The sequence below is a fragment of the Apium graveolens genome, chromosome 5, assembly GCF_009905375.1.
Source record: "Apium graveolens cultivar Ventura chromosome 5, ASM990537v1, whole genome shotgun sequence".
Classification (NCBI taxonomy): domain Eukaryota; kingdom Viridiplantae; phylum Streptophyta; class Magnoliopsida; order Apiales; family Apiaceae; genus Apium; species Apium graveolens.
This window is the reverse complement of record NC_133651.1, coordinates 312,816,805-312,831,321: the sequence shown is the minus strand read 5'-3', so window position 1 is coordinate 312,831,321 and position 14,517 is coordinate 312,816,805. Positions and strand designations below refer to the sequence as shown.

At 30.7% G+C, this 14,517-nt stretch overlaps 1 protein-coding gene across 1 annotated transcript; it reads left to right on the top strand.

The window, feature by feature from the left end:
• The first annotated feature begins 13,020 nt into the window (after positions 1-13,020).
• On the top strand, positions 13,021-13,785 carry LOC141661274 (AP2/ERF and B3 domain-containing transcription factor At1g51120-like). Its single transcript, XM_074468258.1, has one exon. It carries the CDS (start codon positions 13,021-13,023, stop codon positions 13,783-13,785), a length of 765 nt encoding a protein of 254 aa, XP_074324359.1.
• The last annotated feature ends 732 nt before the right edge of the window (positions 13,786-14,517 follow it).

Here is a 14,517-nt window from a genome sequence, read left to right as displayed (position 1 = left end):
TATTTTATGTTTCATCTCAGGACCCCAGTAGTGTTAGTGATTCCGACTCAGAGATTAGTTTGACCGGTACCCCAGTGGACCATATTCCGCCCTCTTCAGAGGAGCCTGTGTATGTTAGTTCAGACCCTGAGGAGGATCCATCACAGAGCAGTGAGGTCCCTATGCAGGTGTCACCCCTAAGACCCATTCCAGAGATTCCATCCCCTGAGCGAGAGCTTGCTATGGTTGCTACGATTGTGCCTGCCTATATTGGAGGCAAGTTAGCCCAGGATCGAAACTTTATTTACTCCCGCATTCCTGAGTTGGGAGCTCTGGTGGATAGGCTTGCTCGAGAGTCTAGGCAAAGGACTTCAGTTATGGAGGATGACTAGAGAGTCCAGATTCAGATGGTGGAGCAGTTTTCCTGGAGAAGATTGGACGAGGGACCATCTACTAGTGATGTAGAGGCTGATTAGTAAATTATTTTATTTATATGGTACACATCCCATCTTTAGTTGCGCGAAATAAAGAACATATTCAATTGTAATATCTTTTCTCTTTTTTTAATACAGTTTAAAAGTTTTTGAACTAGTCATGCACCCCCGTCTAGTTTTGAGATCCTTGTTTCCTAACAATCTTTAAGCATTAGAATAGATTCCAGTGAAAGTACGTTATTTATTGAAATCAGTTTTTGAAGTGATAGAGTTTTTGCAAACTTAACAATATTTGTGTTGTTATAATACGAAAAATTAAAAAGTTAGTCATCTATAAACCAACACTAGGCGTCAACAAGTAATTGGTGAAAAGAATCTGAGTAGTATTTATAGAAGAATTATTAAGTTAAAGAACGTACTTGGAATGAACGTGAGTATAAGAAAAGGTGTGCATGGTGTACACCTAAACAACTTAGAGGTTTCCAGATTTTAAGTACTATTTGTGTCGCATAAAATTGAATATGAACAGAATTATTAATAAATTATTAAAATATTTACAAACTTTATTATAAAATTATATATATATATATACATATATATATATATAGGGTCGCACTCTATTGAGAACCATTTTTATAATGAGATATGAGATTTCATCACAGCCGTCCATCTAAACAAAAAATGAAGTCTAATTTTAAATATAATGAGTGTTTTTAGTAAATAAAATAAGAAAATTGCAATTTTTATTTTTAACATTTGAAACCCCCTATACACACGTTGAATACTCCTTAACAAACTCATACACACGTACACACCAGTAACCACATTTCTCACTAAATCACACACTTTCTCTCTCTCCTCTTCTCTTTGTTAAATTATTGATGATGCACTCGATTAAAGGTAATAATCATTAAATTTTTTTATCAAGTTTCAGTTTCTAATTTGGTACTTATAGTCATTATTTGTTTATATTTAGAAATGGACGAGTTTTTAAGTTAACTTTCTAGAAAATTATGGATGAATTTTTTGAAGGTATGTGAAAATTAAGTTTCACTAAATTTTATTTGATTATTAAGCCTGTTTTTCAATTTGCATGATGATATTAGTACTTATTTTTGTTGATTTTTTATGATATTGACACTCTCATGATGATTTCGTGATACTAACACTCTTATTTTTATTGGTGATTAAGCATATGATTTTTGATATAATGTGGTGATTAGATCTAGTTATAGATTATTTTTTGCTTATAACACAGGCTTACATAGTGTTGTGGAGATTTAGTCTTAATTTTTTTAGTTTAAATTATGAATGATTATTATAATAATGTGGTGATTTTTTGGTATACTAACACTTCTGGAATGATTAGTTAAGGTTTTTAGCATGATGTGGTGATTACGCATATGATTTTTGGTATAATATGGTGATTTTTTATTGTATTGACAGTTGTATGATTTAGTCTTCTGGTGATTTAGTGTTGTGGTGATTTAGTCTTTACTTTGTTAGTATAGAATTATGAAGATGATTTTTTGTTATACTTAAGATTCTGTAATGATTAGTTGTGATTATTGATTATATTTTGCTTTACATATAGGCTTAGAATTACGCAAATGTTTTTAAGTATCTTTTGGGGATTTTTGAGAATACTATGATGCTTGCCTTATGACAATTGCAGGTAGTATAAGACGGAGCGCACGCCTTATACTTTAGAAGCTATGTAGACTAGTTGGCCCACCTCACATTAATTTGGAAGAAGATGAAGTTGAAATGAATGATGTGGGAGGAAATAATGTAGAAGATAATATATCTGTAGAACAAGAGATAGAAAATGACGTTAAGGGGCCGCGTGAATAGCAATATAAAACTGGTGAACCACCTAGAGGTATTTGCTAAAATTATTGTCTTATAAATTTATCTATAATATTTGTACTTATCTTCTACGATAGTGGTTTGATGTTTGGAAGGATAATTATCATAAATTTGAAGAGTTTAGTGATATTTGGTTTGATGTTACAAGTGGAGTGTGGTTTATATAATGAATGTTGTGTTTTATTCTGCATAAGCCAGTAATGTTATGCTGAGCAGATGATTACAAATATACAAACAGATGGACCACAAGAGGTGTTTGCTTCTTTAATTGTATAAAATCATCCTCTTATATTTTGCTATAATATTAGTGCTAAACTACTGAATTACTTTAAATATTGTTTTCAGTAGGGGAAGTTACTGTTTATAATTCGGATGATTATTTTGTAAGTCGAGCACCATGGTCGAAAAGAAGACTTGCAGTTGAGGTAAAATTTATATAATCTCCATCTATTATCAAGCAGTTAACTAATTTTAAAATTTTGTAGGGGAAAAATTATGAATATCAAAGAAAAAACAAAGAGGAAATTACGGGAAAGATAAAGAAAAAGGCAAACTAAGACTTATAGATGAGGTATACAAATCACCTTAGATTTGCAGAGATTATTTAATAGTAAAAAAATTTCACCATTAAATTTATACTTCATATTTGGTGTAGAAACCTGATGAAGACGCGCCTGGACATCAAAAAATTGTAAACAAGGAAGCAGAAATGAAGGGAAAGATAAAACTTTTGGAAAAGGTAATTTATAACATTGTTAATTTTATTAGACACACACTTGTAATGTCAATGAGTATAGAGGTGTCTCATACTTCTAAATGTGTTTCAGGGAAATGTGAAAGATAAATTTGAGAAAAGAAGAGCGAAAGAAAAATTTTAGCAAAGAACTGAGATTGCGAAGAAGGTACAATCAATATCCATTTTAAAATAACTTTTTAATTTAATACACATTAAAATCACCGCTATATATTACAACATGAAGGAACTAAACTTTTTACGTTATGCAGGATGATAAAATCGCCAAAATTCACAAATCCCCTAGGTTGCTGACTGAGATGATATATGCACTGTCAGATAAACAACAACAATGGGTTAGAGATGCCGATTTTGAGAGTTTCTTAAATTTTGAGTTGGTGAAAATCCCCTAGAGGCTAGCTTATAAGGTTCTTGAAGCATTTTGATGACAAAAGTTGTACATTAATACTGAATAGGGGGTATAAAAATCATTGAGCAAGCTATGCATGATATAATTGGACTGCCATATAGAGGAGCAGAAATTTAGTTTGGAAATGATAACCTGATTAGTGAAAGAATTGATAATTGGAGATCACAGTTCCCAATCACTGAAGGCCAAAATTTGATAAAAGCTAGTGAAGTGGTTGATCACATTAAACAAACAGGGGAGGTCGACAACATTTTTAAGATGAACTTTTTGGTGGTGATGACAAACGTGTTGATACGATCATACACAAATAATTTTGTGAGCCAAATAATTATGTCTTTTAAAGATAACCTTGACAAGCCAATTATAACTGGGAAACATATTTGATAAAAAGTTTAGTGATCACAAAAATGGTGGCTGTGGACTTCTTCACTATTCTATACTGGACCAATGATTGTTTTGCTTGTAAGTACTATTTTTTTTTTTGCTAAGTACTTGTAAGTACTATTTATTTGTAAATATATAGAATTTGAACTTTTACAAAAATTATATGACAACTTGATCCTTTTTTACAGATAATGTGTGTTGATCGAGTCTTTTCCAAGGAAATAAACTTGTCCTTAGACTTTATCCATCTTTTAGAGAATGGACAAAAGAGAAATTGAAAGAAAGGGAAGTGATGGAAGCTGAAGACCGTGCATTTGGTTCTGGAGTAATTTTGGAATTGGCAACGATAGAATAGTTGGAAGAAAATGAGAAGTTATTTTTGAATATAATTACAGTACACATAAATAAAGCACATAGTATTATCAATGTAATTTATGACGGGCAATTTTTTTTTGCATGTTTAGAGAAAAGCTTATACAAAAAATGAGGAAGAAGTTGCCGAAAGTGAAAAAGGAGATACAGGTGTCAATAATAGGCAGGACATAAATGACAAACCAAATGAGGTATATTCATGCATTTACTTATTTTTATAAATGATAATAACAATGTCACACAAAACCACCATAAACACATTATACACAAGATAAATTTATATATGCTTAATTAACATTAAGTATTAAAGAAAATCTTATTTATTTCCACGTTAAGGAAAATGGTATGGCATAAATTGAGGAGGGACTGGCCCAAATGAGATATTTAGAATATGTTAATGGAGAGAAAGAAGCACATACGATATATTAATGTATTACTTTTTTATGTAGATATGATCATCAGATTGTCACACTAACCACCACACACATCAACATTAAATCACTATATATATAACACTAAGCACCTATGGCTAGCTTTTAACCATATAGGTTTATATATATGGCTAACTTTTAACATCTTCGTTTAGGAAAATGGTGTTGGAGAAATTAAGAAACAAGTGGCCCAAATGGAAAAAAGATTATGTAGAAGATGTTAATGGATAGAAGGAAGCACATGAGGTATATTAGTGCATCATTTTTTATATTCTGATACTATCATAGCATTTTCAAACTAACCACCACACACAATAGATTTCACCATATATAATAATCTAATTTGTTCTTGAGGACGGGTGGAACACACTTAGTATGAAGTAAACTTTGTCGATAGAGGCAAATATGGAACTGATTGAAGCCAACCACCAATATAAATCTGAATTAGAAAAAGCAAAACAATTACATTCAAAGGGCGAGAAAATTGATGAAATTGTGATGATTATTAAAGGATTTTTCAAAGCAAATAAATGGATGGATAATGAGAGTTATGGGGATGATTTTCATAAAAATGACAATATTCCAATATTTCCATGTCAAGAAGAGCAAGCTGCCTTTGATATGGTTACAAGAGTTGAAAAAAATGAATTACCACCAGATCATGATGACTATCTAAATATTATAGCTTGGTTAAAGGGATGTTGGAGATTGAAAAAGATTAAGAAGATCAATTTTGTGTCATTCTCTCTTGGAATAAGTCATGTCTGCAAAGAGGTGATAGAAGAACACGAAAGTGACACTAATAACAACATTGAACCTGAAAACAAAAACCGAATGCCACCCAAAGAACTGGATAAAAAGAAAAAGAGAGAGATCAAGGTGGGATAAGCTTTCCGGTCACCATACATACAAAGAATCATAGACATCAATTCAAGTTACTATAGGAAAGAAATTGTCATGTATAGATGGATGATTGAAGGAAATATGGATGACAAATAAGTCTTCAAATCACTACATGTTAGACATTAATCCCCTAAAATAACAAAACTAATCACTTTATTATTTATAGAGCGAAAGTTTTTTTCTATGGGGATTACACATGTTTCGCAGATGTGCTCAAGACACTAAAGCCAAAACAAAACTTATCATGTGTTGTTATCGACATGTGGCCAATTTTGATGAATGCTAGAGAAAATTATAAATCCACAGAATTACCAATGCGTCTCTATATGGATATTGGTCTTTCGGTAACCATTTTTGTATTATTGTTATTTTCTTAAGAGCTTCTGTGATAATTATATTAACGTATTAACTTGGTAATATCAAAAATATACAGATTACACCTTTGGATGAAATAAAGACTAGAGAAGCATAATATGAACTTTTTAAAATGATATGAATCATTATTTTGAAAGATATCAAAGCAGAAGCATCGAAAATGCTGATTTGGTATGTCTCTGATGCATATAAATTATATTCATTGCTACCACTAATTTAACTGTTTAACACAAAAAATATAGAGATTTTTCCCGGTGCTTGCATATGAACATATGTACTTGATCAGTTTCAATTTAAAGAAACCAGCATTTGAAGTAATTGACAATATTAGGCGAGGGATAACTGCTCCAAAGCAGTATGGTCAAAATCCTAAAATGTTGGTAAGTAGAATCCAAACTTAGATAGTTATACAAATCAACTGTGTAATTATACTAATCTTAAAATTGAAAGTGCACCATTAATTATAAAAATGCAGCACCGACACTTTATGAATTACTTGATTGAAAACAAGTTTGAGTACCTTGCACATTCATTGAATAAGGTCATGCCTAAGTACATGGTCATACAATGGCAAACACTAGGTAATTACAAGGATTGTGGAAAATTCTTGATCAGGCATATGGAAACGTACTAAGGGGTTCCAAAAAACTGGATAACAGAATTAAAAGTTGAAAGTGTAAGTATGTTTTCTTACATAAGCACATAATCACTTTAAGAAAATGTCATATTTTCTTTCTTTAAACTGACTGTTTTTTTTTGCTTTTATTCTTTAAACAGGTTGCCCAATCAGTGAAAATGTTAAAGTTTCATGCAAAGTACTCTCACGCCATTCTAACATCTTCTTTGAACGAAAAAAGACACCACGTACTCGTGAAGAAAAAAATTTCTACCATAAAAAGGCATCAGAGAAAGTGATGAGTATAGTGCTTGCAGCAAGTGAAGGAAAAATTGCAACTATCTACGGAAGAAAAGAATTAAAGACAAGGTTTTGTTCCAAGAAGACAACACCCGAGAAGAAGACACACCCGAAATGTGAATCATTTTCATATCATTAAAACTGCTTCAATATTGATTTGGTTTCAAGATTGGGAAATTAAATTCATCATCCGAGATGTTGACATTTTTTATAACTATAAAATGAAAATAAAAATTATATTTACTTATTTTTTGTTGTCATTTTGTCTGGATGAATTATAATATTGGTTTGATTTGGTTATGTTGATACCCTACTATACAAGTTCACCACAAAGATTTTTAAACTTTAAATAATAATTGGTATTGTTGAGTATGACAAATTAGACATAAGTCTATAAAATCACCACAAAGAAGTGAATTAATCACCAATATTACAATGTACTAAAAACCTATATTAAATGTCAAAATAGAAAGATGTCATTTACATAAGTGACAAATTACAAAGTTTTCTACAAATTCACAAAACTAATAGACCAAAAAAACAAATATACGTCAAAAAAACATCTTGTTCAAAATTTTTTAATAAGCCTATCTTTAATATCGATGAAGTCATTTATATAAACGAAACAAATATAATCCACAAAAATATCTTACGAAAAAGAGAAAAAACACTTGATATCTAAAAATGTATATTAATAGGACATTGTTGCTCCAATCAAACATCCACACATTTCTTCTTCTTGGGACAAGCCACATATTACTTCCTTTTTAGACAACCTCTTTTATCATGTGCACATACGAAAGAGATAATGAGCACTGCCTCTTCCTCTTCTTGGCTTTCATTATGGATTTTTCCCTTTCTTTAACAAGCCACTTTAGACCGGAAACTTTGTTTTTACACTGGACAGGTGGATGAGTAGTAATTTCTCCATCTGGATGCTTACCTATCAAAAGTTTCCAAAAAATCTTTTTTGGTAGAAATAAAATCATCATCACCCAGAGAAAAATGTAAATCTGTGATTGTTTTTCTAACTAGATTGAGTTTAGTAAGATCACTTCCTACTTTACTCACACACTTATGAAAATTAAACAATATATTTGTCACTTCATTTGAAACAACAACTTGTGACGAAGGCTTACTTTCAGCATTTTTAATCCAGCAAATAAGAACAAGTCGCCTAGGTGTCTTGAACACTTATACATGATTAAGAGCACAAAACGCGTGACTACATAAAATGCCGCACAAAAGGAATTTCTTATAAGAACAATTAGCCTGTGTCTTACTGACTTCAACCTAAAACACAAAATAATTGGTTATAATGTAAAACTAAACAAATAATAAAAAAAAATCAGTAAAAGATACGGATTAATCACTGGTAAAAGAATAAAATTTGGCTGAATACAGATTAATCACAAAATAACATGAACTAAAAAAATTACCTTAAAAATCATGTCTTTCATTTTGACATCTCTCATTTCATAACACTTAATGCCGTTTATCTCTGGACCAATAGTTTGAATTCGCATATCATCACGAGCTGCCATAATTTTATCTTGCACTTTATAAAAAATGTCACGCATGTATAACTCCGCGGCATCATCTTCAAGGAAGAATTTAGTAACAGTAGTTGATTTACTAGATGTAGAGTTATGATTCAACCTTTTTGTTTCTTTACGTTGCTTATCCATGGTACATTCAAAGCGAATATAGAACTCTCAAAACTCATTAATATCTATACTTGTGGACCATATAACCTTTTTAATCTTTTCCATGAAATCAGTTTCTTTGCAGAAAAAGTTTCCTAGCTACAAAATTTTAAAAATACAATGATTAAACAAATAAATAACTAAGAACAACAACCATATCAAAAGAAGATGTAACACATTTCACTTGGGCGTTTATAACACTTTTAAAGGCTGTGGGTCGTAATCCAGTTTATTTAGTCACCGATCAATGTCCAGCTATGAAGCATGTCGTACTTGTTGTCTTTAAAACAACCGATGATTTTCCTCCTACCAGGAACTGCTTGTGTATGTGGCATATAACTGAAAAGTATTAGTTCATGTTATTTATATGGTACACGTCCCATCTTTAGTTGTGCGAAATAAAGAACATATTCAATTTTAATATCTTTTCCCTTTTTTTAATACAGTTTAAAAGTTTTTAAACTATTCATTCACCCGTGCCTAGTTTTGAGATCCTTATTTCCTAACAATCTTTAAGCATCAGAAGGGGTTCCATTGAAAGTACAATATTTATCGATAACCATTTTTTGAGGCGATAGAGTTTCTGCAAACTTAACAATATTTGTGTTGTTATAATACAAAAAATTAGAAAGTTAGTCGTCTATGAACCAGACTAGTTGCACTAGGCGTCATCAAACAATTGGTGAAAAGAATGTGAGTAGTATTTATAGAAGAATTGTTAAGTTAAAGAATGTACCTGAAATGAACATTTATTTGTTAAAGTATGAGAAAAGATGTGCACGGTTTACAGCTAAACAACTCAGAGGTTTACAGATTCTATGTACTATTTGTGTTGTATAAAATTTAATATAAACATAATTATTAATAAATTATTAAAATATTTAGATACATTATTATAAAATTATAAATTATTCTTAAATAAATAAATAAATATTTATTTATTTTATATATATGTTCATATATTCAATATAAATATTAAAATTTAATTAAAAATATTAATTTTGTGTATCTCGTGGTCTGTTTTGAACCTGAAAGGTCAACACAAAACCTATCGACACTAAATTTTGAGTATTGTGTTTATATACTTTTGTGTGGTATACTTAAAATGCAAATACGAACACCAAATTTTTTGTCATTTTCGAAACGTGAACACATAATTCGAACAATGTTTTAATTCATGACTGATAATTAATTAGTTGGTTAACAACGTAATTTAATTCCTTGTTGAGTCTGCGTGTATTTTTTATCCAAATATGATACTATAGTTGTTTTATATTAATTAGTGTGGGATATATATGGTAAAATTCTATAAGAGATTAGTGACAAAAATATGCACGACCGATATAGAATTGTAACATATTGGTAATAGAGCAAATATAACCGATCTACAATTATAACAGATTAGGAAGGAAGCAAAGATAATGGATCCATAATTATTAACCGATTAGGGTTGAAATTGGACAGTGCAATTTGTTTTAGTAATCCCTTAGTAAATTATTATTTTTATGTTAGTATTTTGTAGTTATTTATCTGTTGGTAATTCATTAGTAATTTCGTTTAACTTTTGGTTTTGCCAACAGAAATTTTTGTTGAAAACTTTTCATTAGTAACCCGTTACGAAACCGTTGATATTGTGTATACTTTTCAAAAATTTACAATTGGTCGGCAATTCGTTGGTAATTATTAATAAATAGATTTTTGTTGGCAACTTTTGTTGGTAAATAAGAGATTTCTTCTACTGATTTTATAATTCTAATTTCCATAAATGTGTTATTTTCTATAATTTTATCAATTTAATTTTAAACTACTTGAATCCCAGCGTCTTTCACATTTCCATTATCAATTCAGAAAAATCAAATTTCAAACACATTTCAAATTTTCAAATAAAGATACAAAATTCAAATCATAATTGGAAATAAGTGTCTAACTCAAGTATATAAACACGCCTCCACCTCAATCGATCTTTATATTTTATTTCCCCGCTTAATCCCCGATCACCAGGTCCAAACACAACACAAGTTTAGCACTCGCAGACTAATTTAATTTCAGTCAGTTTATTATTGATCGAATTCGATTTTCTATAAGTACGAGATTCGTTAAAACATACACCAATGTAAGCCTAATTATTCGGGAAAAAAGGTCATCATGCCTAAATCTTTCAATCTTTTCTTGAATAAGTTCTAGGATGCTTGTCAATGGTACATGCCCAACGCTAAAGATCTCGATGACAATGATAATTTAGAAACGCGGACTTGTCGAAAATCATTGACAACAAGGATACAAAGTATTTATAAATAAAGCATTTGTGAATGTTGGGACCTTGACTATTAGAAGCTCTAGGCGCAAGTTTTGTCGGCGTAGAGTCAAGACCATTCTTAGTATATAGATTAACTTTGATTTTAGTGAACTTCATACCTCTTGCTAGTTAAGCTTTGATCGGTGATTCATTTAGGCCGTTAACTATAAAGTTTTTATCTGATTATAATGCTAAACTTTGGCCTTCAAGCCTTCTACTATATTTTAGGGGTGAATGAAGAGCGTCTTTATCTAAAAATTTAGAATGGATATGGGCCAAGGTGGGTTGTGGTTTGCCATTTGGCCTTAAGGTGGGTTGTATCCAATATTCTATACTATAAACATAAATTTATTTATATTAACTCATAAAATTTTTGGATCACAAGATATTATTTTTTTAAATTTTACGATTTTTCTAATAACTTTGAAGGCGTAATACATTTGGGATTAAAATTTGAAAGAAGTCCTTTATGATTTTTTTTGATTCTTGAAATCAAAAGATATTTAATTTGAATTTTAGAAAATCTTTTAATATCTGATAATTTTCAATATAGATTGGACAAATTTTTTCAAAATCTGAGTGTATTCAATTTAAAAGTTTAAAAATCCAACAAAATATGAAGGTATCAAAAGTTCGTGGATTTGTTTTCATTTGAAAAAGTGGTAGATTTTGATGAATTTGCTAGTACATTTTATAATATTTTGAAATATACCCCATAAAGGTGAGATTAGAATAATAGTGTTGTTTTATGTGTGAGTACATGTTACTTTGTAATTATCATAACCTTTTTAGTTTGTAGGAAGAGATTTTATCAGTGAACATTATTATTTAATGGGTATGTTCCTCATATTTGGATTTAGACACATATCTTAAAGAATAAGGATGAAATATAAAAAAATATTTTTGTAATTGTGCTTTAATGCAGACTATTTTAAAAAAATCCTACTTCAATGATTTAATCACAAAGTATTCAAAATCTCATTTAATTTTTTTTCCTTTTTTGAAAACAATTAAATTCCTTTCTTTGGTAGTGGCTTATTTGGTGCTATCATTTTGTGTTATATTTATGTTTTAATTCAAACCTTTATGTTGCACTCGAAAAATTAAATTTATATTTTAGGGCGAAAAACTTTGATAACCCAATAAAAAATTGAACTATTTAACGTCTCTTTATATAAATACACAATATATAGCTATTAGATATAGTCACCAGCCCCTCTAAGAGATCTGTCTTTCAGCTCACCAAATTGAGAAGAATTTAACAGCTGTTTCTATTGGTTTTATTGGCATTATTTCAATCATGATTTAGCTCTTACACATAGTTATATGCCATGTTTATAGATTTTATTAAGTCTTAAATATATCTGTGTGAACCAATTTGATGTTATTATTGATTGTGCGTAAGGTTTTGTTTGTCATGTGTTCTTCGAGATTATTTGAAGGTTTTACTTTAAATCAAACGTGTAATGTGTAGTCAAAATTATAGTAATTGTATAATAAGAGACATTTCTTATATTGATTAAAGCATATTTTTGTCTACCATGGGTAGTTTTTACATTTATTCCTCCAATGGTTTGTGATCATTTTATTGGGAATTTTTAGACATTTGATGAATGTGTGATGTCTGAAAAACCCCCATATTTGCTCAGATGTAACCACTGCCGGATCCAGGAATTAAGTTTCAGTAAGATATCGATCATATTTTGTGAATATCCCCTTAAATTTTTATATTTTCTGGGGACATTTTTATATATATCCAAATAATTTAATAACAAAAAATAGTAAAATATTATTTAAGGGGTGACACATGTCCCACGTAGCCACTTACTAGATCCCGCCCTCCCTGTGAGAAGAGAGTTGGGAAACTTATGTAGTAGAATGCAGAAAATGTAGTTCCAAAAGTAGTTTTTAATTGAGCTAATAAATCCATAAATGAGATCTCTTTTTATTCATATGTTAAAAAATACATTATATTCTATGTTTTATTTGTAATCATAAGTATGGATGTGTTTTCTTCAAATCTTTTTCCTTTCCAGCTTCGAGTTTGGACTTTAAATATGAGTTAATAGCTGCAGATCATTTTCTCTGCAGGTTTTGATAGTTTAAGAATGAAATGTATTTACTTGTTTCATTTACTAACTTTCCTGTGATTGCAGTAAACGATGAAGAATCTCTAGAATGTCACAGCACATATGTTCGGGAAAGCTTCAGGTTCGAACAGTTTGAGTCATAATCAATCATGTACCAAGCCTGCAAGGCATGATAAAACTATTCATAGCTCCAGTTTTAAGGGAGTCGTTGCTCTAATGAATGAAAACTGGGCAGCACATCTTTATATAAATCATAACTGGATTTGCATAGGGATTTTCAAGACAGAGGAGGAAGCTGACATGGCATATGAAAGCACAACCGCCAAACTTTTGATTGATAGCCTCCATAAAAACTTGCTAAAGACAGACAACATTGCACAAGAACCAAATTTTCAGAAACAAGTCTGCATTGCTGATAGCCTTTCTTGCAGGTCTGTCAATATTTTCGAGGCACAGAGGCAACAAGATTGTACACGTACCCGTCTATTTGAAAAGGTACTTACTCCTAGCGACGTAGGTAGGCTCTCCAGAATTGGTATTCCGAAAATTTATGCTAGTTGCTTTTCATGCGATTCCCATGAGCTAGCTTTGTATGACCAGTCGATGACACTGTGGAATTTTCGCTATGGTGTCTGTAAGGGAAGTAACAGTCATGTCTTATCTAGTGGCTGGAAAGATTTTGTGCAAGCAAAGGATCTGAGATCAGCGGACAAAGTTATTTTCTTCAAGTGTGAGCATTTTGAGACAGGGTCAGTTGTTCACAGTTCTTTTGCTATTGATGTGGAATATAATGCTAATAGAGTCACTACAAGAAAATCCTGTTTTCACAACAGAAATTTTCGTTGGCATACAAAGAAAATCCGTTAGTATAACAGCATGCGAACAGAATGCCCACTGAAACGGTCGGTCGGAGGAAACGTCGTTGGGAAGTAGCTGCCTAACCGAATTATTTTCTGTTGTAAACTTAACAACGGAATAGCATCTGCCTAATAACAGAGTTCTTATTTTTGAAATAACAAAGATACAACCGACTTGTTAACCGAATATTTCATTGTTAATTTTAGCAACCATATGCTAACAGATTTTTCATTGTTAAATTTAGTAACAAATTGCCAACGAATTATTGCTCGCAACACTTTACCAACAGATTAGCTCTTATCAGCAACACTACCAAATATTAGTTAGTAATTCACTCTTGATAACACTCCAACAATCAATATTAATAACAGAATATAAGCATGTAAATCTATGATTTTATATATATTTACATATTTAACCAAAAATACCCAAACATTAGCAGCTTGTCAATAGATAATACAAATTCAAAATGGAGAGCATTTTCATTAACAAGAAACCATCATCATACAAGATGGGCAGAAGGTGAGCAGAATAATTCAACAACTTAATATTCACCAAAGTCTCATTCGACATGAATGCAAAACCTAACCTACCACCAACTAAAATATTTCAAGATACTAGGATGAGTATCATATCCAAAACCAAAATAAGCAAACCTAACAGTTTGGAACTAGTATAAAACCATAACAAGATTTGCTGAATCAATGACAAATGAGGGTAAGGCTAAACTAATAGAAGATA